This window comes from Alosa sapidissima, chromosome 1, assembly GCF_018492685.1.
Source record: "Alosa sapidissima isolate fAloSap1 chromosome 1, fAloSap1.pri, whole genome shotgun sequence".
Lineage (NCBI taxonomy): Eukaryota > Metazoa > Chordata > Actinopteri > Clupeiformes > Clupeidae > Alosa > Alosa sapidissima.
Genome location: NC_055957.1, coordinates 50,426,975 through 50,452,392, shown reverse-complemented (window position 1 = coordinate 50,452,392; position 25,418 = coordinate 50,426,975). Strand labels below are relative to the sequence as shown.

At 42.1% G+C, this 25,418-nt stretch overlaps 1 protein-coding gene across 2 annotated transcripts in view; it reads left to right on the top strand.

Annotated features, from left to right (window-relative positions):
- Positions 1 to 5,416: 5,416 nt before the first annotated feature.
- greb1l (GREB1 like retinoic acid receptor coactivator) overlaps positions 5,417 to 25,418 on the top strand; it is a 37,562-nt gene continuing 17,560 nt past the window's right edge. The window contains exons 1-4 of one of the 2 annotated variants that reach the window (XM_042091632.1): positions 5,468 to 5,541; positions 20,503 to 20,779; positions 24,152 to 24,275; positions 25,169 to 25,328. In XM_042091632.1, coding sequence (XP_041947566.1) covers positions 25,172 to 25,328 — 157 coding nt within the window. In that variant the 5' untranslated portion in view covers positions 5,468 to 5,541; positions 20,503 to 20,779; positions 24,152 to 24,275; positions 25,169 to 25,171. Of the gene's footprint in view, positions 5,542 to 20,502; positions 20,780 to 24,151; positions 24,276 to 25,168; positions 25,329 to 25,418 lie in introns of both variants that reach the window. The other variant, XM_042091641.1, reaches the window with a different exon arrangement.

The following is a 25,418-nucleotide window of genomic DNA, read 5'->3' as shown; positions in this document are numbered from 1 at the left end:
CCCATATAGGCTACTTCAATCCTCTATTTTCAAAGGTGATTCATGTAAGGAAGAGCATGGCTCAAAGTAAAGTAACTAGAAACTACATAAATTCGTCAAAGTGAATAATTTGTGTAAACTCGCCGCAATGTAGATTTATTAACGCACCCGTGATCTACATCTCCATTTAAACCAAATGTTTTAGAGCGCACGTTGATAGATGTATAGGGCAGGGCTGTACCTACACATATTTGTTGCACGTGCTACAAAAATCATTCTTTGCGATAGATGATTTAGTACCAACGTTACACCGGTCCAATACAGTTTTGCCTATGGCTATACCGTGAGACTGAGATGTTTTTTGTTTGTTCGAAGTGCGTGTTTAGGGTGTGAGAGGGGAGTCGATGTGCTTTGATTCCAGCTTGGTAGTAGTAGTCTATGCGATTAAAAAACACGTGTGTGTGTGAAGTATCCAAACAATGATAACGCGTTCATTATGGCTGCTTTAGCCACAGACCTTGAGCTACTGTACAGTGGGTTGGGTTCCATTTAGAAGTGTCGCTTTCCGTGATTCACACAGCTGCGTGAAATGTATTACTACTGATATGCAAAACTATTAACTTTTCACCAAGAGGTGGCAGCTTAAGCTTCGCGGAATGGATATACAGGACTGAGCGGTGGTCATATTTTATACCGCTATGCGGTACATCTAATTTACCACCTTTCACAAAGATTCCATTGAATGATGCATTTAACTGGTAACAATAGTCTTGTATCATACCATTCCGTTTAGGATCACAAAGGTGGCTAGGCAACATCAGAATGTTATAGACACACATAGCACAGGGTAAACAGGAACTTTTGTTCACTCTTTCTTGAGTTTGTGTAGAAGTTGGCTGGTTTCAGATTTGTTGATAAATTGATTTTCGGACTTTGATTTTTTTTTTATTTGATGCATACTATATACTGCTGTTGGATGGGCCATTTGTATTGTGTTTGTGACCATTTGTTGGCGGATTTGTGGGTAGTGCTTTTTAAAGTTAAACTTGAGCAGGGGCTTCTGAATGTGCTTTTACCTTGGATTTTGGCACAAGGGATTTTAACATCTAATCCTGTGTATTAATGTAATGGTTCTGCTGGTTCTTAGCCTGCTGCCTAGCAGCACGGCAGGATGAGCACAGTTCAGATAGAGCCATTAAAAAGCGTGTGAAAAAATACAGACTGGAGGAACTGAAGAGAGAGCTGGAGGATTTGGGGGTTAACGTTGATGGACATGGACAAGACATGGATGAAAATAAAAATAAAAACAAAAAGACCAAAAAGGAACTTCAAAAGCTCCTAATAAAGGAGCTGAAGCAGGTTGAGGACAGCAGAACTGGTCTGGACAAGAGGGCTAGGGAAAGGGCAGAAGGACTAACTCTGCCCATTGAGACCCCACAAGACGTCCTAAATGTTCTTCATGACCTTGATGCATTCTTGGACAAAGAGTTGGAAGACTCTGAGAGAAATGAACAGAGGGATGATGATGTGAAAGCTGTGCTCAACAGTCTCCTAGATAAAGTGGACTCGACTCTGGGTGAGTAGAAGACATCTGCTCTTATTGAGTGTAAGAAGTAGCCTTGTATCATCAGAACCAACTTGAGCTCGGAGCAATAAGTGGGCTACGTAAAAAGTATGCTCACATTTAAAACATCAAAATGGTTCAGAATTTTAATAAATTGTTCCCCCATTATGTTTAGCTTCATAGGACTGAAAGACAAAGGAGAAAAGGAGAGAGTCTTGAGGCCAGAGGTTGGAGACAGGAAGGAGGAGGCCGAGCGGGAAGCTAATTTCTGGAGTACCAGAGAGAACCACAAAGGCTCCGTCACCAGGAGGGGGGCCAGACACAGCAGCAGACGGTTGACTGTGTAAACGATTAAAGACTTAACTATCAAAAACCATCAATAAAGCAGATACAATTTGTAGTGATCTTAATGTTTCTCCACGATACATTTCTCAAATATAATTCTGCAACCTAATGACTCATACCAAGCTGTTCCATGTATGTGCATTTATGGCAAGGAGTGGGTGTGGGCATAGCCTAAATAATATGGATAAATACGAAGAAAAGATTCTAAGCCATCTATCTGTGAGACACAAGTTTTAACATTTGACATTGTGATTACTGTAAGTGCTGTTTAAATGTATAGGCAACTATGGCTATTTAAAACAATCTATCAGATTTTCTGTATATTACAATATTCTGGAATAGATAGATAGATAGATTGATAGATACTTTATTGATCCCCAAGGGGCAATTCAAGAATAGGCTATTTCTGGACATTTTATCCGGCCAAAAAAAAGTCTAGCATAACCTCTGAGCTACACACACCAAATTTGGTAGGTGTGTAACTTCCCAAGATGAACGACTTTTGTATACTGCATTAGTCACGCCCAAGAGGTAATGAGGTATTTAGAATTGTATGCGCTTGATCCGATTCATGTCATGTCATTTTGCTAGGTTATAATATGGTAATATGATGAATTTCAATATTTCATCACATAAACAGGAAATGTATCAAAAATTGACATGCATTGACATTGCTCAAACTGCACATGTTATTGATTATTATGGTAATAATAATATTTACATGCCTACAATGCATATTTGGCATTGCGCATCTATCTGGCAACAGATACCGTGGCTTTTTCACTGGTCTTGGCTACTCCTAGACAGTTCATCAGATTTGTTTTTCCCTGATAATTTTTCCCTAATGAAAAAGCAAGGCTCTGTGATACTGTGCACACAAAACTAGGGCCATTCTGTACATCCATTTGAAAAGATGCAATGGCTTCATGTAAAAGGGTGCTTTCTGATGGTATTACACAGCAACACATGCACACAGACATGCATGCATACATACAGTGGTGTAGTCTATCAATGAGGTCTATCGTTTTTAATCTGGAGACTGGAGTGAAGTGCCCTGACTTGGCAGTAGTGGGCGCTGCTGACTGGGGAAAAACTACATAAGATTCTGTAGCTGGAAGCACGCTGCCATCTCGATACTCAAGTAGGGGCTGTTTACTTATTGATATGAAAAGATCTTAGGCTTCAAACTCATGTTGTGCTCTGGTTTACAAGCACAATGCAGATTTAAACATGATAAGATTAAAGCTGCTGCACAGACATCATCTGAAATGTCATCAAATTAAAGGTGATTTATTCTCAAAAATTAGATAATATGAATCTTGAAATCAATTTATAAATGTATCATAAATCTTCATAAAGTGACAGCAAAGGCATATGTTGTTTGTGTGCCTTTTTGTTTCTTTTGGTTTGTTTGTTTTTTCAATTGAATATTACATTTAGCCTACATAAGTATGTATGTCATTTCTTTGGGTAGTGCGAGCACTTTGGCAGTCAGTGATGGCAGCTTCAAGTTGTCTAAGGAATGATTCTGCAAGCTTCGGGTACCTTTAATTGGAACTTTATCCCATTCTTCTCAGCATCTTTGCTCAGCCAGTTTAGAAGGGATGTGTTGCACAACCATTTTCTGGCGCTGCCTGATGAAGACCATAGGATTTTTGGCTCTTTGTCAGTTGGGCTGGGCGGTCGGATCCAAGGGTGTTTGTAAATTCTTTAACTGGTACAAACCGACATCTTCAGGAATAATGACGATATCATGCTTTCAATGCAGCAGCGATTTTCTTATGTCCTTCAACACATTTGAGCATTCCCCATTCTTATCTTGCAGCATTGAGTATTTTAAGATTTAAGATATTAATTTCCAACTAAAGCACTGTGGAATATGTAAATATTAAGCCAATGCCCATTCTCATGTGTGCCTCCAAAGGCAGGATATCTCAACTAGAGATCAACAATCAATTGAAACATCAAAGCACATCATAGCACAAACAAGATTCATCACAGAAATTCTCAACTCACAAATTCGCACTCAGTAAGGAAGGATAGCCGCATTACATCATCTTCAGAGACCAGAGGGGTATTTCACAAAACCTAGATAGAGGATTAAGCTGGGATTTTTTGGTTATCCTGGATGAATTCGTTTCACAAAAGAGATGGCACATAAATTACTATGGGGATTTCTTTTTTAAGAGATTTATTCCATTTGTATACTATTTGCTACATGTATTTAATTATGGTAGCCTTTTAATTATTAACATAGGCCTACTCATTGTTTGTTTCTTTTGTTGATTAATAGCCTACTGTAAAAGTTGATTGAAAGTGGAAGGGCAATTTTTTGAAGGTGTTTTCAACTAATTTGGTTAAAAAAGGTAAAAACTGTATAGTCATATACGTGCATCTTTGCAGTGGCAAGCGCTTCCTGCAGTTTCCTCAGAATGCCTGTGGGACTGGCCATCAGATTTCTTCTTATGCATGCACACATTTGCATTCAGTTAGTCTACCACAGCTACTCCTGCTGTTTTTACAGAAATAGCCATGATTCCCCATTCAAAAAAGGAAAACTTTACTTCATTGTTAGTCTGTATGAAAAGCGGTTGTTCACCTTGTGTGAATGACACTATTTTCCGTGTCTCATTTATTCCAACCGTGATTTCTTTGGGGGAGAAACGAGAACGCACATGTATCCTGAATTACTTACCTGGCTTATCCTAGTCGCTCCTACTCATCCTGGATTGGCATTAGTGAAACGAGTTGAGCTAGATCACCAGACAACGCTATGTCCAACCTCTATCCCCCAGTAGCCTGATCATTTTTAAATGTTTTGGAACTGAAATCCCAGGTTTACCACTTACTCTGGGTTAACATGCCGGTAAAGGGGTGTACTGTACATGTGTAGAACCTGATAATGTAATAAATCCCAGATAATGTAATAACCACGATAATGTAATAAAAATTTGCACTTGAATCCATTGAAAATGTAATAAAACCTGATAATGTAATAACTTCCCGATAATGTAATAAAGTGCATTTCCCAATAATGTAATACACTTTAAATGTAATAAACAGTTTAAACACAGAGGTCAAAGGTCACCATTTTTTGTGGTATCCCCAGGATGATGTCATGAATCTATGTACCATGTTTGATTATGATATGTTAAAGGGTAGCTGAGAATAATCACATATAGCCTGTAAACAAGTATGGTTTTCTGATTCAAATGATTAATGGATTATATGCTTTTATTGGGCCAGTATGGTGGTGAGGTCTGTTAACACTGGGGAATAGGGACAAAATAGGGAGTTTAGTCGCCTAGGCTAATTATGGCCAGTCTAAACTAGCTAACGTTTAACCTTAAAACATTTCTGTGTTTAGCTCCTCCATTTACATTCTCCCTTTGCAAAATATGGGACAGAACAGAATGTCTTCTAATTGGCTTCTTAATGTCTTGAGTCGAACTAAACGTTTGGCCAAAATGTTCCTCACCTTCCACTCAACCAAATGGTAGGCTACAGACAGTTCGTTCTTTGACGTCACGCCGAACCTCCTACCCAACCGGTGCAAGGAAGAAAGTGCGTTCGGCACGGAATGAATCGAGGTCGACTGATCAGATCTCTCTACGCATTACGCCACATTTGAAGTTCTGTGAACATCGCACACTGTAAGTTTTATGTTTTCAAAATTACTTTTTGCACATTTTTGCCATATCGACCAAAATGTATTAGACCCGTTGCCGTTATGAAAGCCTCTTGACTGATGGGATCTCCTTGACTTCAATGAATGAGAGTTTGATGTGTCATTTGCAAATAAGTGACTTTTTCCGATAGGGTTGAGTGTGTGTAGTAGCGCTGTTTCCCTTTTATTCAGCTTTAGTTTTTGCCAGACTGCTAAGGGCTGGACATTTTCTCAGAATAGGAATCGCGCCATTTATAATATTTCATAAATTACTAAGCATTTAAGACAATGCAGTGTGTAATTATGTGCCAGTGATCGATTGGCTATCCTTAGAAATATAAATATTCTCTGTAAATCCACATATACAGCCTACCACCAAATCACCAGGAAAGTCTCTGTAGCCTACACGTTAGTCTTACCAGAATGCTGATTTGATCAGAACAGGACTAAATTGGTAACCTAGGCTATAGTTAAGAATGTTCTCCTTGGGTAAATCACTTTCTTTAGTTCTTCTAAACTAGATTGGAACAGAATCCTATAGGAGCTGTCGAGAAAATCCATCTTTTTGATCAGTTTTTCCTTGCCTTGCCAGATAATAAATGCCTCTGTTGCCAGCAATCTTTGTCAACCTAATCTGTCTGCAAGAGAGATGATTTATGATTTGGCGACATGTCTGCTCAAGACATGTCTGCTTCAAGGAGGACCTCAGAAGCTTGTCCATCTTTAGCAGATTCTAATCTGAAGTGAACATTCGGCTGGGTCCCTCAAGGTGTTTGGACACCAAAGGCTCCAGAGACTGCTTTGGTTGCATTCCTTGGTGACTTATCCACCCCTAGCTAGCAAGTCCACAACCACCCACCCACCCCTCCCCTTAATTCTGTTTAGAATCTGGAGGTCACAGACACTTCGGAGCCCTCAACAAATACCTTTCTGTGAAAGCAAAGTTTGCCCAGCAGAGTGCATTTGGATGTGAAACTGAACTGAATCTACATTAGAGGTCTTGTGCAAAAAGTCATTGTTTATGTTACATCTTTATGCAAAATGGATCACACTCAACAAGAAAAAAAAAACATCAGATGGTCATCCATTTTGAGTCTGTTGACTAATTTGTGTACTTAGTCTTTTCTGCATCAAGAAGAGGTTAGTCAGATAAAAATCTTAATTTCGGTCATCAAAACTGCACATCATAGCCTTTACTTCCGTATGTAATACACACAGCAGTCTGTGTAGGCTACCACCTCTTGACCATGTGCAAGCTTGGGGTGCTGCCCTCTCTGATTGGCTTAGGAGGTGAACTTTACTGGGTGGCCCCGTCTTGCCCTGAGCACGTGCAGCTCGCGCTCTCAAAGGAGCGGTGGGGTCAGGGGTCTCTGAGTGGCGGCCATCTGGCTCCTTTAGGGGGGCTGGGCTCACTTCCCAAGAGGCAGCCTTTGTGCAGAACAATTGGGAGTTAATCTGGAGGAGATAAGAATAGCTGGTGTAACACCGCCACCAGTGGACATAGATCCCACAGCCTTGCAAAAGACATCCTTTTCTCTCTCTATTACTCTCTCTTCCTCTCTCTCCTTGTCTGTTACTTTCTCACACTCACAAATCCATCATTTTCTATGTCCACTCTTTTAGGCTAGCCCTATACAGTAGCCTCTTGCTGTTTTTTAATTGTCCTGACATTGGTATTACAATTATCACCAGTTCATGTTTGATCATGTATTTCTGTGTGGTTTGTAGTACTGTGTTCTTGCAAATCATTGTCAGCACTTGATGTTGAATGTCTTGCCACCAACCAGCATAAAGTCTCCTGTCACAAGGCTCAGGTATAAATGAGGGAGTGCCTATCTGTTAGCTGTTTTAAAAACTCGAATGCATATCTGCACTGCAGTGTCTGAAGGGGAAGCCACAGTGTGCCACAGCTACACGTTGGTTGTTGTTGGTTGTTCCTGGGAGCAGACAGGCCTAGTAGCAAGGCTTTCACACAGACTCTGGAGTCAGGACTATTGCTATCCCTAAGCCCCTTTGTCATCCATTGGCAGAACCTGTGGGGAAGGACAAAGGTGCTCTTGGATGCAGTTGCTGCATTTGACATCAATTGCTATTGTTCATTCTGTCTTATTTTAGGCTGATGTTACCGAGGTAACAATTTTATCAATGCATCTTGTGCCTGTGACAGCCTTAGTGCAGTATCTTTCAGATTGCACTTCTGTTTAACTCTGAGCTGGTATGTTTTTTTTTGTAGGCTCAGTCAAAAGCCTTACCAGCTCAATCAATCCTCAATACAATCGACCCCAAGCAGTATTTTCCCTCTGTTGTGTATTTGCCTCACACAAGATCTAATTCATCATCATTATCTGTTCTTGTTTTGACAAGTATACATGAGACTGCTTTGTGCATTAACAGTGGGAGAGGAAATGGATATTAGGTATATTTATAGCATCAATCGATTATCAATAATGTCACAAAGGGAGGAATTTAAGTTCTTCATTTTCATTTCTTTCCTTACAAAGAGATCAATACCGTTTTGAAAGGGGTGGAAGTATTTTCTAAGGATGAAGGTAAATTATTATAAATACCTTATACACTGGGCAAAAACATAATACATTTGCTTATTCAATATGATTATCTGTAAAATGCTCATCTTCATACCACATTGATAGGCAATGAAGACTGATTCGTACTATGGCATAGTGTATGGCTGTCAAGCCACAGTATTTCATTATCTATAGTATCTGCTTCTTCTTCTTCTTCCTCTACTTCTTCTTTAATAAAGTGTTGTAGAGTCGCTTGATAATTAATAAATAATGTAAAACCTTATCAAAACCAACAGTAAGGACATAGGTGCAGGTGCTAGGATTTATGAAAGACATAGCAGAGATTTGAACAGCTCCTTTTGGATTACTTTAAGAATCAGATGGATTACTGCACGGGCCTACCAGGCCCAGGGGCCCAAGGGGTCAGGGGGCCCTGAAGCCAAAGCCATTGCATGGAATCATTGCCTCAATATCAACACATCAGGATGTAGGCTATGAATCTGATTGAATTAAAGTATTGTCCATTCCCAAAATGCACCAGAATACAGGAAATCACATCAAACAAATTGCCCCCCCCCACACACACACACACGTAGGACTTGAACCTGCTGACCTCAGATCATGCCTGTGTTCATGACTGCTTCAATCCAGGGGCTGTTGTCTGAACGCAGTCGGTCACCTTCTCAGGAAGCCTGATCATAGGTCAGTTGTGAAAGCAACATGGGGGTACTGGGGGTAAGTCTGAGGCGATGCCTCAGGTTCTGTGCAGGTCAAAGCAGTGATGGTTGGCTATGAAGTTCATGTTCAATGACAGTGAATGCTGACCTCATACTCATGAACTAGTATGCAAGCTTGCTCCAGAATGCTGCATGCTTGTTCAGGTATAACCATGGCTAAGTGTGACTGTCTGCTGTGCATAAACAAATGCAGTACAGTACTATCCACATACTATTTAATTGCATGTGTTAAATATACTCTAGATTTAGATGGTGTATTCTTGTAAAAATGTCACATAAACAGATTTTCTATAACAAAAAAACACTCATTATAATTCTCTCAGCTATCATGGTGTATAGAATGGAGAAAACCTTTAAATAGCCATGAGGAAAAACTAGATTTACTGGATAGTCATGGAGGGAGATAATATTTCTGTCTTCTTTTTGCCAAGTGTGTGTGTGGTGAGTAAGGCAACTCAATAAACAACACAGATGAGGGATCAATCACTTGCTCTTTTAAGAGCTGCTGGATGTCAGTAGCCATATGTACCATTCCTACATATCTATTTTGTTGTTCTAAATGCAACATGTAATTTCTGGCTAAACACACATGCATCTGATTCTATACACTTTTATAAACCCAGTGAAAATCAGTTGAGTAATCTAAAGAACAGTAGCACAGCTGTTTCTGATTTCACTCTGCAGAAGATAGTTTTGTGTTGGTGGGGCGTTGCTTAGTGACGTGCTCAGACCTCGCGGTTAAGGCTGCTTCCTTGAAGTTTCCCAAGCGGGCGGCGGCCTTTGATCCCTCCCACCTGATTGTGATGGGAATCTGCCGTCACCCCTGACCTCTCGTCTCCCCCAGTTGCTTTGGAGACATGAGTGTCTTCTGCATGGATGCTTGTAAACTTTTAACCTGTCCTTTTTATGGGGGGTCAAGAATGCCTGGAACTTTTCTGCATTGTCAGCACTGTGTAATAGGAGGAGTGAGAGAGAGAGGGAGAAAGAAGAGAGAGAATATTCTTAATACTGCCTGATTAGAAAGTTATTTACATTAGTGCTTTTAGTCACTATTTTTTTTCTTCAAAGATATGAAATGTTGCAAACATAGAAACAAATCTATAGCATTCCTTGTCTTTATTTTCACATTCTGTTTTACAATAGTGGTTGAGAGTGGATGGCAGTGGTTAGAATTCAACATGTGCTGACAATAGATGTGGAGAATTGTATATCTGTAACACAGAACTCAGTAATATCCGTTGAATGCTTTTGTGAAGTTGTCAGCGGTGAAGTACTGCACTTAATATATTTTTAATTGACTTTGACTGAAAAAATAAGCAGTTGGATTTGACAAGAACAAATGAGTTTTCAGAAATAGGTGATTGATATTTTAAAGAACAATTAAGATTTAGTGAGATTGTTATTGCCTAATGTGGTTTACATTAGTAAAAAATAATGCAAATGCACTGTAGGTCTGAATTTGTGTATGACACTGTTACACAATTGCATCTGTAGGGCTAATTTCACAAAAGGCCCTTTCCCTCCCCCATCTGAATGAGGATGTCAAAGGTCTGTGACCCTGTGCTTTCATGTGCATTGATCCGTCCTCAGGAGGAGGGGCTGTCTCTCCAAAGCCCTCTCCTATCACATGTAATATCTTTGTTTCAGGAGGAGGGGCTGTCTCTCCAAAGCCCTCTCCTATCACATGTAATATCTTTGTTTCAGCCTCACACATTGGGAGACATTTCTTCATTATGCTTTACTCTCGCTGTGAAGACCTGTGTTAAGACTCAAGATCAGTATCATGCAGCTGTATTTTGTGTGACTGAGTCTCTTCACAACTTTCACTGATGTGTTTTAAATAACTAGGAAATAGTCATCTAGACTCATTTACATAAATACCCATTAACATTATAGTAATTTTAAAATATATATATTACCTGCAGGCAAGTTTTTAGATCTAAAAAACACATTCATGAAATGTCATGTCATTTATTAGGTCTATTACATTTTTTTTTTAAAATACCTCTTTGTTTGTTTATGTTTATTACGTCTGATGTTTATTCAGGTCAAAACATTTTTGTAGTAATTTTAAAATCTAGTATATTTATAGCTTAATTGTAATGACATAGTTTGGACTTTGCAGTACTATAACAAACTATATGTCTCTCTGTATGAAACATAACATATCTTGTAATCAGTGATTTCAAATGTTTTTTAGAGATAAACTGTGTACACATAGGTGAGTCATGTATATTGAACTTGACTCTGAATGATTTCATGCAATCTTTGATAGATCTAACTAGAGTAGAATCTAGTAATGTGTGCAGGCCAAATATTAGTCTTTATCTAATAACCTTGAAACAAAGGCATTTCTTCCTCCTCTGTGTGTCTCTTTTAATGTTGTTTGGATGGGGAAGCACCTCAGCCTGGTCCGCTGCAAATGCCTGACCATGGAGTTGCACACTTGGGTGTCAGTATACTTCACACCCTGGTGTTTATGACCTGGCCAGAAATAAGGTGCCACACTCGCAGGTTGGACCTGGTTTTATGCTTGCAGCAGCACCACTGGCCAATGCAGCCTGACGTTAAGGCTTTTGTCATACATTGGGCTCAAATGGATGACATGCTGCTTAGCCACGCCGGGGGCTATGTTTTACCTTTGGGCAGTCATGCTTTAAGGAGGATTATAGCTTTAGCCACATTTTCTGTCAATGCAGTTTGGTCATAGATTTTCATTCAGAAGCCGCACCTAATTGTCAGCTTCTTTCTCAGCTCCAGTGAGTAGCTGACTGAGAAGGACCTTGAGGTGTGAGGATAGTCTGAATCACAATACCAGAAATTCTGCATTATTAATGTGTGTCTCTCACTTGTATAACTCCCACAGAAGGGAAGAAACACAAATTGATAACTTTTCTGAGAGACATGAAGTATTTGCAAATACAGTTATCATTGGTGGCATAGGGAACAGTGTAGCCGTTTCTGACAGAATTTGTGCTTCATGGGCATTTGATATGGCAAGAGCCACTCTCATCTGTCCCAGTGTACAGAAAGGCCACAGTTATACAGCAGTGAGGTGTTTTCTGTGAAGGCCTATCAGTTGAAGCCATGACCCGTGACAGATATGTGGTAATGCTGTGCCATCTGGCTAACCCAGGCCCGAGAGCGTGGAGGACAGGCGTTATCTGCTGGAGCTCGAGCGCCCATCCACTCCCCCTCCGGTCCAGACCCATGTCACATCAAAGAGGGAGGTGGGGGGGAGGGGGGGGGGTCACCCCAACATGGATGAACAGGACTTATCTGAACCGGCCTCCAGTCATTCATCAGGAAGCATGTCCAGAACAAGGCAGGGGGTTGCCAGCAGCTCAGCTTGAAGGAAGAGATGTCATGGTGAAGGATGAGGCGGCCATTTTGGGGCATGTGGGAGGGGAGGGGAGCACCCCCTCAGGCAGTTTAACAAATGTGATTAACATGGCTGATTACATCGCTGCACTTTTGTTGTTAGTGAGACAGTGGTCCTTGTCCTAGCAGGACACTGTAGAGAGCCAAAGCTCTTCAAAACCTGCTAGATGCAGTGCATCTTGCTGAGGGTGTATTTTTCTTTGTAGGGATAACTCTCATCTGTCTCATTGTTGAATAGCCTCTAATGTCTCATTCTCTTTGGAAATGTGTCCCATCTGCTGAATGCACGAGCCAAATTATTACAGAATTTATTGGTAGGCAGCACAGACCGTATTTGTGCTGGTATTACTCCCAGAACCACATAGGTCAGGGTAAATATTTGCTTTGCCCTTTTTTTCGTCTGTCACTGGAGGCTCTCTAGATAAGGGTTACTGCATACTAAAGTATTTATGCTATCTGTTGTTAGTTGTGCTCACATTATTTATTTTACAGGGACATGGTTGCCTGGAAACTAAGGTCATACTTGTCTTTTAAAATGACCTGATAATTCAACTTGGTGTAAGTGTTTTGTAGTGTATCTGAGGGAGATGGGTTGTGCAACCTAATGCAGAGGTTTGTAGTGTATCTGAGGGAGATGGGTTGTGCAACCTAATGCAGAGGTTTGTTGTGAATGACCTTTAAGCATCCATCTTTATCTCACACAGACAGAAATACAAAAGATACTCCTGTTTTCTGTGTGGCAAAATTAGATTGAAAATAGTGAAATAGCAATTGATATATGGAGTTCTCAGTGTTTTGTTTGGTCACGTCCCTGTAAAAATGTTTTATTTTTTATTCCTTGGTTGCTCTTGGGAGTCTTGTGGAACATATTCTCATCAGCCAAAATATGCAGACAGGCTTCAGGATGTACTGAGCCCCGGAAAGAGAATGTTCTCTTCTGTGTCTGTTGTAGAGAACATAACAGTTTTGGATGTTTTTTGTGCGTGCTTATCCCCCTCTCTCTCTCTTTCTCTCTCTCTCTATGTCTCATTCTCTCTTCCCCTCTTTAATCACACAGTGTGTACATGTGTACAAACACACTGCCTTGTTCATTTTGTGTGCTGAAGCCCAAGGTCACTTGAGCTGTGGTTTGCCAAGACTGTGGGGTGAAACAAGTGCAGAGGAGGCACTGCACTCTGGGCTGTCACAGACTGTCCAAGGCCACGGTGACCAGGACCCAGCCAAGCTTAGCCTAGACTAGCCTTCAACAAGACTCTGCGTTCCTCACAAAGCAGGTCACGCTATTATGGCCTATTGGTTAGCTCTCTCTCTCTCTCTCTCTCTCTCTCTCTCTCTCTCATTCTCTCTCTCTCTTTCATTTGAACTTGTACACACACTCATGCCATTTTAACAAATAAACACGGAAAATGTGTAGTTTCCCACAACTTTCTTCTCTCTGTGTGTGTGTGTGTATGTGTGTGTGTCCTTGCTAACATGTACACCACTGCCAATGGTTGGGGCCACTCACAGGATGATATGCACCACCATTGCCATCAATACGGGGGTGCACTTGGATGACATCTGGGAATGATGGGGGGAACATATAGCTCAACATGTGGCAGGACTCCTACAGCTTAAAACCACCATCTTTGTCAGGCTTTTGTCAGGAGCTCCAGCTGTTTTTGTGCTGCCGTAGCTTTCTCCCTGGCCCCATTTCCTTGGTTGCTTTCAAAAATGTCTGTTTTGTCTACTCTCCCTGTTTCTCTGTTCGTAAGGGAGCATCCAGACCCTCTGCCTTTGGGCACAGATAAGTACAAGGACAAATATTAACCCGGGCTAGCAGAAAGCGAACAGCGCATGGCCTGTCCACCCCAGATAAGCCCAATGAAAGCCTGTTGGGCAGCTGCTTGTGTTGCCCACAGGCCTGGGTAACACATACCTACCCCTGCTCTCCCACATGCCTATGTGTTGAGAGACATCCTCAGGGTTTGGACACAGTATGCGTTGGTTTGTAGCCATGACCAGTGAGATGGGTCATCTCGGCCGGCCAGCTGGCAGTTGATTTTCCAGTGAGTCCAGTCACTAATTAACAGGTATCTTCTGCTCTATCTGCTCATTGACAAGGCCCATTGAGTCTGTCGCTGCACGCTGCACACAGGCTGCCAGCCGTGGGGACACATCTGCTTGGAGCCCTGGGCCTCAATGCCTGATCAATGCACATGACGGCTCCACAGTTCCAAATGGGCTTACTGTCACTTTCTTCATCACTAAGTGGGTTTCTGTGTGTGTGTGTGTGTGTGTGTGTGTGTGTGCCCAACTATGGACAATAGGAACTGCCCATTGTCTTGTTAAGACAAAAAGCAGCACCCTGTTCCTAGATTGAAACCTCAAGGAGTGAAGGGGGTGTGTGATCTTTTTTGATAGTGTGTGTTGTGTGTGTGTGCATCCTGTCTCCCGGGGCAACAGCCCCCTCCCCCGGCGCTGTTGCCCACAGCGCTGAAACAGAGAGGCCGCCCGGGGTCAGGAAGGAGGGCATGATGGACGCGACTGAGCGCCCACTGAGGAAGTGTCAGGAAGAGAGGCTCTTTCCTCTGAACGTTAGGGAACAGTATTGTCTCTGTGTCACTCGGGTGCATTCAGCTCACTCTGGGATAGTGAATGGAAGCCATCTTTGTTTTCTTTACAGATTGCCAAACTGTTGGTTAAGCGTTTTCGTGGCAATGCAGAATGGATTGGTAATGTCTTTGCCTGTTCTGTTATTGTTGGTTTTCACACCATTTGTTTGAATGCATTTTCCAAGTCCATCAATACAGATATTGGGAACAATTTAAATATAGGGCCATCTGTCTGCATATAATCAATTACTGGCAGTGTAGTCTTCATAATTAAACAATATCAATACACAAGAATACAATAACACAGTAGGAGGACGGCCACAAAAAAAGTCTTTACATGGATCCTTCATTAAACTCACTTTTGTTCTCAAGGATAATAAATGAGGAACCAAAAAAGCATGTCCCTCAACTGCTGTTGATCATCATGTTCATGCTCTGATGGGACTTGGGGAGCAGTGGACGACCCTTTGCTGCTCTCGTCACTCGATCCGCTTCAGTGTTTTGGTAATTGTTCGTTTCACATGATGCATGATCTTTCTAGAGCACCTCTCTTTATGCTCCAGAACAAATAGCCTTGGCCTGTCTGAAAAGCTGTTTGAACTAAGTGGACTAGACTAGTCAACCCAGCCTTAAAGGACGTGTGTGTGTGTGTATGTGAAAGCACTGAGCAGATGTGAGTGCACAGCTGTAAATTAAAAAAGGTGTTTGTGAAGTTGAATCCATTAGCTTTTGATGACCTACATTAAGAAAATACATATTTGAAATATTAAGGGAATATGCAAATTATAAGCTTAAATGTATGAATACTTTAAACATGGATAGGTTTATTTTGAAAATTATTACAGTGCATGAGAATCATGTCATCAATCAAGTCATTGGCACATCTGTACAGAAGGGAAACATGTGTCCCCATTAATTGCACATTTCTGTAAACCATGTGTCTGCTGTTTTCCCTGTTTTGAAACTTAAAGGAGATCTTTAGCTCATAAATACATTGGCCCTCTTCCTCTCTGTTTGGGTCCTGGACAGGGCAGTGGTCAGGCCTTTCTCAGCTGTAAAATGCAGAGTTGGGTTCACTCACAGGTCTCCGGTTTTATGGCCCTGCCTGGCTCACATGCCACTGTGATCACCTCTCCTTCTATTTATTCAACTGGAGAGATGCTCAGATAGATGGTGGTGAATATTCTCTGTTGGGAATGTCCATTGTTAATTCATTGTTTGCAATTAAAATGATTTGTGGTTATAAACAGTAGTGATCAGCTATTTAAATCCACTCTTACTTAAGAATATTTGTGTTTCTGTCCATATGACTCCTTTTGAGAACTTTTTTAATTGAAAAATATCTATTGTAAAATAAGCCAGGCTGCTCTTCAATAGTCTTCCTTTCATCAATAAAAATAAGCTTAATTGTATTTGGTATATTCTCACAATTTGAAAATATTCATTTCATTCTCTTCATTTATTCATTGTGTTATTTTCTCAACCAGATTGAAACAAAAGAAACTCAGACACTCTCTCTCTCTCTTGTGAGTGTAAAGTTATCAAAAGAACATGATATAATTCACAATTTGAAAATATTCATTTCATTCTCTTCATTTATTCATTGTGTTATTTTCTCAACCAGATTGAAACAAAAGAAACTCAGACACTCTCTGTCTCTTGTGAGTGTAAAGTTATCAAAAGAACATGATATAATTGCATGGCCACCTTGATCTGACCCATGGTCATTATACACAGTGGCCTCTGAGGGCTGTTTAGGATCCTTTGTTAATAAATGGCACAGGGCCTTTGTCTCAGCGCAGGATTTAGTTTAAGGTTAAATGCCTTGCCCTTAAACCCATCCGCTCTTCCAGGGTGTGCGGCAAGGTCAGGCCTACAATCAGCTCGGCGTGGACACAAAGGCCGGTTGTTCCCCTCTAATGAATTAGAGCCCGAGTCTCCCCTGAAGCGCTGCGACTGACCGCACCTCCGAGACCTGCTGCTGCCCTCTCAGGCCCCACCCCACCTCCCACGCTCACTCTGAAATGAGTTTTATAACTGGACAGTAAACTTCCAGCTTAATGATGATGACTTCTTCATCTGCCCAAATGCTCCTTTTGTTTCTCGCTCTGCCCCCCCCCCCCCCCCTAAACCCTGAGTCAACCTTCCTTCCTCCCCCCTCCTTTATGCTCCTGTGGATAATCCCTCCCTCAAGCTCTTCTCCTTCTTTTCTTTCTCTCTCTCTCTCTCTCTCTCTCTCTACGATTGCTGACTTCAGCATTGACATTCAGCTGAAGAGCTGACCTCCTGTGTGTGTGTGTGTGTGTGTGTGTGTGTGTGTGAGAGAGAGAGAGTATGTTTGTGTGAGTGTGTGTATGACCTGCTGAAGGACCTTCTCAAAGTCAGTGGCTGCCTGGTCTACTCGCTTCTGCTGGTGGTTCCTGTGTTTGCACTTGAGGGCTCTCGGTAGGCGGTCCCCTGGCGATGCCTTTTGAAGGTAAATGAGAGTAGTGCTGCCAGCAGGTGATGGGCCCTCGCCAGCCAGGCCTCCAGGGCTCATGCCACATGGTGCCAATCAGGCCTTGTGTGCCAGTAGGAAGCCCAAACACTGGAAGGGTTTCTATATTTCTTTCTTTCTTTCTTTCTTTCTTACACCTCATCTAACAATAACAGCGGTAGCTCATGGTTTGTTTTTTCTGACGCGGACAGTGAGAGGTCCAGAAGGCCATCCTGACCAGTGTCCTTTCACACCTCTCTTCTCCTCCCACACACCTGATGCTCATTTGTCATGCTACAGAAAAGAAAAAGAAACAACTCTGTCGTCACACCTTAAATCCACTCTCAGAAATGACACTTCAGCCTTCCTCCTGAACGTGGCCCTTCCATTTTGTATTCCTTCCATGAGCAGCGGAATGTGGCTACATGGCTCAGTGCAACTGAGAGACTCTGGAAAACACAAAGCAGGACTTCTTTCTCTTCTTTCTTTCTCTCTCTCTGAAAGAGTTTCTTTTTGAGAGGGGGGGGGGGTGTAGCAGCACAAGCCTCCGCATGACACCTCTTTTCTCAGGTGGCAGTGGAAGGGCTGCTTCCCTTTGTGGCTGCCTCTGGGAAGGATGGAGAGGGAGGGGGGGGGTCTGAGACAGAGATCCCTGCTGAGGGATGGGACAGGAGGCGGACCTGCTCTTTCATTTCCCCCATTGTCTTTGGGGACCACCTCTTCCCAGCATGGGAAACCTCTCTTTTGCTCCCTTTCTCCATTTCAGATGGCCTATTTAGCCCTGGCTGTGTCAAAGTCAGGGGCTCAGCATATAAATCAAAATGGCAGCTTTTCCTCCGAAGAGTTGAACTTGCTCTGTCATGGATCTTAACCAGATCAATTATTTGGTGTTTCTGATACACTTAAAGAATGGTACTCTACTCATAACTAATAACTGAACATTTTATTAACATTAACACAAGTAAATCAAACACAATTTAAGAAACATGTTTTTAATATAAGCAAAACAATTATTGTGTATGTCTTTTATTTTTACCATTTGTCAGAATAGTGGCAAATCCCTTTTCCCAAATGTGACATGTGTGGTCCAAATGTGCTCTGCAATGGAAACTTCACAGCTCCTTTCAGCACAGTGATCTGACAAAGACACAAGATTAGCTGGAATGGCTGCATTGATGAGGGACTAGCTCTAATTGAGCCCTTCATTGAGGGGATGTTATTGTCCAAAGCCGGCGGTTTAGCTCCCTCCAGCAATTTATGATTGGGTGAGAAGAGCTACGTGGCCTCATTTAAACCAATATGGAGTGGGTTTGTTTTGGGGCGGGAGTTTAAACTAAACTGTGGTGTGGGTCTTTAGCACTACCCTGTGATTCACTTGCAGTGTCTGACTCCATATCAGATGGGGGAAAGGAAAATAAATAACACAAATGGGTAATAATAAGTAAACAATTAGGTAAATAAATGCATCACAAGTAATACAAATTATGTGAATGTTTCATTCAAATTTAAATCATTAACAAATTAACATGTATCAGTAACACAGTAACATGTATCATAATGAAGGAAGCTGAATTGCATGTACATTACATTTATTCACTAAGATGACATTTTTTCCCCAAAGTGACATACAAATTGCATTTCCAATTTGCATGTGCAATTTCACTGACCCACCAGTCTGGTTGTTCAAATATTGTTTACATTGGTGTTTGGCTACTGAACACAAGGAGCTGAATACAAATTTAGATTTGTGCCATGCCTTTGGAGAGAAGCCAGACGCTTAGGAGTTTGTCTCCAGTGCTGTTGAGCGGCAATATGTTGACATTGGCCATTTCGTTGTTTACTTGTCAGATTCTTAGGGACCTGGTCTTAACAGAGTATTGTACTGCAGGGATTGCCTGGGGTGAATCTGGAAGGTCACTGCACTTTGTGTCCTGGTGTCAAGTAATCAGTTTTGTTTTCTTTTTTTCTGCATATTGGCAAAGCCACCATCAATAATTAACAAAGTGTGCTATTAAGCGGCAGTCAAAACAGATTCCCCACCAGGCTGATTAAATCTAACTTGGTCATCTGCATTGTTTATTTACCCACCATGTCATATGATTGGGGCTGATGAAGAGGTAGTCTTTTACTTCAGTGTCTAAGGTAGAGAACCCTATTTATAACCTTTGTATTATTACTATTATTTCTATTATTTATAGGTTTACAAGTATATCAGCCATTATCATTGTCAGATGTCAGAAGGTTTCAATCTTTCCTTGGCGTGAAGGGTTAACTGATAAGTCACAATATTTTGTCGCCCGTCGGAAATGAACATGAAGAATGAGGTATGCGTGCCTGAAGCACAGAAACTGATCCTGCTGCAGTTGTCCTCCGACCCCTTTGGCCGGTCCACCACCTTCAGAGTCTCTCTTGAGTAGCCAGCAACAGGAAATTGTGCCACTGCTTCCCTTGGACTTGTGACGTACTCCAGCTTATTTATTTTGACCACATGAGCTCTCGCTCTGGTATTTATAGCAGGGGTAAATTCTCGGTGAATCGTCAATCCTGGGCCAAAGGGAGGTGTGTGTGTGTGGGGGGGGGGGGTGCAAGGCCAGGGCAGGAGACATAATGCATAGTCTCTTTACCCCACATTCCTGACCAAGTGTCCCCAGTTTGCCATGGGTTTGCCCTACCTATATATTGGCCCCAATAAAAAGAGGAGGGAGAGAGGGGCCCAAAATAGAGAGAGATCCCAGGGGTAGATGGGAAAATTGTTTTTATCAAATCCATCTCACACATTGTGCTTCCAATAACATGGCTACAGTCAGCCTATGTCCCCATTGGCCATTACAGTGATATGCGATTATTTTGAAGAGTAGCATATTCACCACTGGAATTAAATGAATGGCTCTCTCTGTGTGTGTGTGTGTGTGTGTGTGTGTGTGTGTGTGTGTGTGTGTATGTGTCTCTCTATCCCCTTTGTGGTCAGCTTTGGCCAGCGTGGCCCTCTCTCCACCAGAGCATCTGTCACTGTAGGGGGTCAACACTGGCCAAGATGAATGAGTCCTCAGGGAGCGCTGCCTACCTCTCTGAGCAAATGGGCCGCTGGAGGGAGGAGACTAAGTGTGGGGGAGGGTCACTCTGTTTGTGTGTGTGTGTTTGTGTGTGTGTTTGTGTGTGTGTTTGTGTGTGGGGGGGGACTGACTCTCCCGGTGTGACTCTATCTCTCTCTCTCTCACACATACACCAACACAGAAGGAGAGAGGAGCTGCTGGGGCTCTCCAGGAACCAGGAAAGAGAAACGCATTTTCGGCTGAACGTGAGGAATATCATGACCAGGAGCCCAGTGGTTTAGCACACAGACTTTCTCAGCCCCTCCAGGGATATTTGTGTTTTTGTTTTATGTTGGACTCATTTGCCTCTGTGGATTATGGGATGTAACCAGTCAACTGAGACCAGGATCTGCTCTTCCTTGTTGGGGATCTAAGACAGGAGTAGGCTGGATAGAGCGTTCTCCACACAAGCAGTGAAGGTACAGGATTGCTGTGTTACTTTCCCTGTCATTTGTTACTTTTTGGCTCACGTGCTGGTGATGGCCACAGCCATTCACACCTCATTTGGACTGACGATGAAGAGATGTTAGCCTTTTTTGCATAGGACCCCCCCTCCCCCTCCCCTCCATGCTGACATGTATTCTTATACACATTCTGTGCTCTCTCTCTCTCTCTCTCTCTCTCTCTGAGATTCTCTCAAAATGCTTGGCTTGGCAGTTCTGTTTCTTGCAAAAGTCTATGGTCTGAGGACAAATGTTGTGAGTGGGTTACGCCAACTGCATCCTGTGACAGCCTTGAACCTTTGAGATTTCTTGCTTGGATCAATGAAATCATTTGGTTTGCTGGGCTATCTGGCTGTTTGGACAGTGACCCTGTGTCAAGTTTTATTACATGTGACTCTCTGGCTGTTTGGTGACTCACCTCACACTAGTGGCTTTGTGTGTGTGTGTGTGTGTGTGTGTGTGTGTGTGTGTGCCCTGATTGAATGGCTTGCTTTAAGATTGCAAGGGCCTGATAACTACAGGTTGGGTAGAATCTATCAGAATTACTTTTGGGGATTGGAGGTTAATTTGATGCAAGCTCTCTTCTCCCATTGTCAGTAAAGTAATGTAATTATGCGGACTGGAGAGAGACAAAAGTAGGAGCAGGAGGAGAGAAAGAGCCCACCACAGGGAGGGGTGGGATCCCATACTGCTATGAGAGTGTTAGGGCCAGGAAAGACACTCAGATTAAGCTTGTCCTCAATACTTATCCCCGTTCTATCAGTACATCATTATCAACGTCCATTACTTTTCATTTAACATGATATTTACCAAGCATTGGCTACTGTTCTGACATAATGCTGTACTGGTACATGTTGATTCAAATGATTTGGAATATTTTTTTTTTAAGTTTAATTTTATGACTGCATACGGCGTACTTTTCAATGCTGTTTAACAGCTGCACAGCCTATGCTGTATATTACACGGTTTTTCAGGACATATGAAAGTGGTCATGAAAAATATATCACTTCAGACATACGTGTAAGACCGGAGGTTCTGCTGATGTTAAACGGCGGGGCAGTAGGCCTATGAACGACATAACCGGTCATATGGAAGTCCGAATTTAGCCGGTTGTTCTACTAGGCCTACTCCCCCTCTAGTATTTCCTCCTGACATTATGTAAATGTGCTGTGTTTGAACGAAGCATAGAACATTCGGTTAAAATTCACACCTAGTGAAAGGGCGTGTCGGTGACGTTTCTTTCGTGCGTCCAGTGGTTAAATCTGACTTAAATGCCAGTGTTATGATGGAGTGGCATAGTGTTGTCCAGAAAATCTCCGACCTGGAAAGATGCAGACATCACGGAGCTACTGTCCATGAGGGCAGACAACATTGTGATAGAACACATGAAGGGAACAGCAAGAGACACGTTGATGTAGCCTACAACTGCATCGCAAGGCCAAACTAATTCAAAAGACCGAATCATCATAAACAGAAGGCGCTGAAAAGGCAGTAGCCTACAGCGACGTCGTTGACGACAATAACAGGAGTAGGCTATTTAATAAATTGTTTGCCAACACGGTCGGTTTTCTGTTCATTGATAGCCTTCTCATGACCTCACTGCTGAGCTGATATTCGTTGAGCATAAATATGCCTAGAGAAAATGAAAACGCCGAAAACCCAACTTTGTTCCAAGCTCCTTGCGTAAAAGGATCTATGTAAATACACATGGGGAGAGGATGCTTTTAGAAAAATAAACCATGAAAAAACGAACCACTTCACTGTTATGTTAGTATTTTGTTTGTTACTTAAAAATGATGGCCTTGAAGTCTTGAGTTAGCCTACTGAATTGGCTGGTACCATAAAGTTCGTAGGCTACATGCTCTCTCCAACGCAAACCAGATTTGGGGTTCCATAGCCAAGTAATTCTGCTATATAACGTTGAAACGTTACGTGACTACTTCAAGTATTAGCTTACGCACAATAGATTTTTCTTTAGTCTACATAATGCATACACTTTGTAAACAAACAGCAGCTGTGACAGCGGCCGCATATATTCTGCGTCATATCTCGCCTCTTGTGAACTCTACAAGCCCCCACCCCTCACTCGACAACCACACGGAGATTCTGTAATGTGCGTGTATGTAGTTCACACATAGGTCCGTATAATGTCAGTATAAGGTCCGCAGGTTAGCGTCATATCTGAATCATCCGAAGGGTAGGACCTCCGTTTGACAAACCGTCCGCATATACTACGGAAGCGCTTATTAATGGTAGGATTGCTGTGTCCTAGAAACGGGGAGGAGGAATGTTAACAATTTACAGAGAATGTAACACAAGCCATAAAGTGAAAATGAGAGCAGGTAGCCAAAGCCTTGTTTAGATTACCGGTTGGCCAAAATGACCTCAAGTCGGCGGTCTTGTCTTCATTTAGCCTGATGCAATGCTCCCATACCACTTCCCCATCCTCTCTCCATCCAAACCACCACAAATCCACTCTGTCATCAACAGACAACCTTAAGGAGCTAAGAGAGGAAATAAAAGACTCTGGGTCTCATCTATTGTTTTTTTTCCCCCATCTCCATTCAGCTCTGTTTTATTGTCATGGATTTAAAATGGAGTGCAGCGCTCCAGCCCTCTTGGGTCTTTAATCCATTTGATTAAAGAGAACTCTTTTGTGTCTAATTATTTGAATAGTCAGATACAAGACTTGCATGAGCAATTCAGAGAATGAGTACAGACTGTGTTGTATACTATTTCAAATGGCAGAATCTCTCAGATTTGACCAGCTTGTGTGTGTGTGTGTGTGTGTGTGTGCGTAAAAGCACTGTAATGTGTGTTAGATCTCATCAGTCATCATTAACAGTTGAAGGTGAAGGGACTTAATTGCTGTCTTGAGTGCAGCGCATTTTACTAAAACTTCCATGCTATCACATCACCCATCTTTGGCCCCTTCTCAGTTTACGGCTACATATGTCAGGGAGTGTTGCAATCTGTTGTAACAAACCTAAACAGACGCATGTACCTTAAGTCAGAATGCAAGTGATCAATCTCTCTTTTGCCCATATTTGTGATAGATGTGTGCATTCATTGACGGTGCTGATGGTCCCCAAATGCTACAAGAGTTTCATTATTTAATTGCTACAATCATATTTATTACAAATTCTATGAATAGTCCATTTTGCAGTGTTTGTGCTGGTGTATGAACTAATGACTTTATAATATTACTATTTAAGAATATTTATCTCAGATAATGTAGCATGATATATTTCAATTAAAAATCTAATTTAATATTTAATATTATATGCAGTTAGATGTGTCCGTAAGCGTGTGATGTTAGTAACCACTGTTGGTTTGTGTGTTCTCTAGGTGAGGAGCACTGAGGTTTAACGTGATGGCAACACCAGGCATTTCTCCAGCTGAAGACTGAGCTGCCATGGAGCAGAGGTGAACCACTTCCTTCATATCGGAGAAAACAGCAAACAAGCACAAAGTAAGTAAACAAGTAGAGTAAGACTTCCCTTCCTTTAGCTGACTCGTTAACCAAAACATTGTCATAACATCCTAAAACCAACACCTATTTAGAACACAGTATTGCTTCAGAGTTAATGGTGCCTGTTGTTTGCAGGCTAAAGCTAATTACAGTTGGGAAGGCAATTGTGTCCCTTGGCCAACCAGTTCTGGTTGAAATTAAGAAATACTGAAGCTCCATTCCTTAAGCCTCTTATCTCTGGCCAAGCAGAGTAGTGGTCACTTAATCTCTCAATGTAAGTCTTCTACCTGGAACATTTTAAACGCCAGCTTTTTCTGACCCCTATGAGAGTCTGTTTTTTCCTGCTAAGGCTGATAATTGATCAATCCGAACTACAAACCAAAACAAAGGAACACAAATACAGAGAGCTTCAGAATCCGCTATCTCCATAGAAACACCTTTGTCAAACACAGCCAGGGAATCCTCAGGAATAAGTAAAAAGTGAATTAGTAAAGTGGTCCCTTAGATATGTAATATGTGTGTGTGTCCGTCATTGATCTCAGTAGCAGCTTTGTGGTCTATGGGCTTTAGCTGTGCTCGAGCCTGTTTGAATGGGAGCTTTTCGAAGCCAGCAGGCCACATGGATGGCCTGTGCCCTGTCCAGCTGCCACCTGCTGCAGCCTGGCCAATCATGGCCCCCGCCTCTCTAAGCACTCCCTGGCAGATGTCCGAGAGTTTGTGTCCGGTCCTGGGTGGGGTGGACGTGACTAAACTATTCCCATTTCAGAAACGAAACTATCACTACTGTGATGAGACAATACTCAAAGTGTGGAGATATGAAGATGTGACTAAATGCAAATGTTTGTTGTTGTTGTTGTTGTTGTTGTTCAATTGTGCATACTTTTATGTTCTAGATCATGGGGAATTCGTACGCAGGGCAGCTGAAGTCGGCTCGCTTTGAGGAGGCTCTCCATAACTCTATCGAGGCCTCGTTGCGGTCGAGCAGTGGCGACCCGCAGCCCATTTTTACACAGCTTTATCTTGAGCCTGACCAGTACCCTAGCAACATGGAGGGTAAGTCAGTCCTGGCTTTTTTTATCTCTTCATTCAAATGATAAATGTATGCTAACGGTGCTTTTCACTCTAAATGGTCATCTTGGGTGA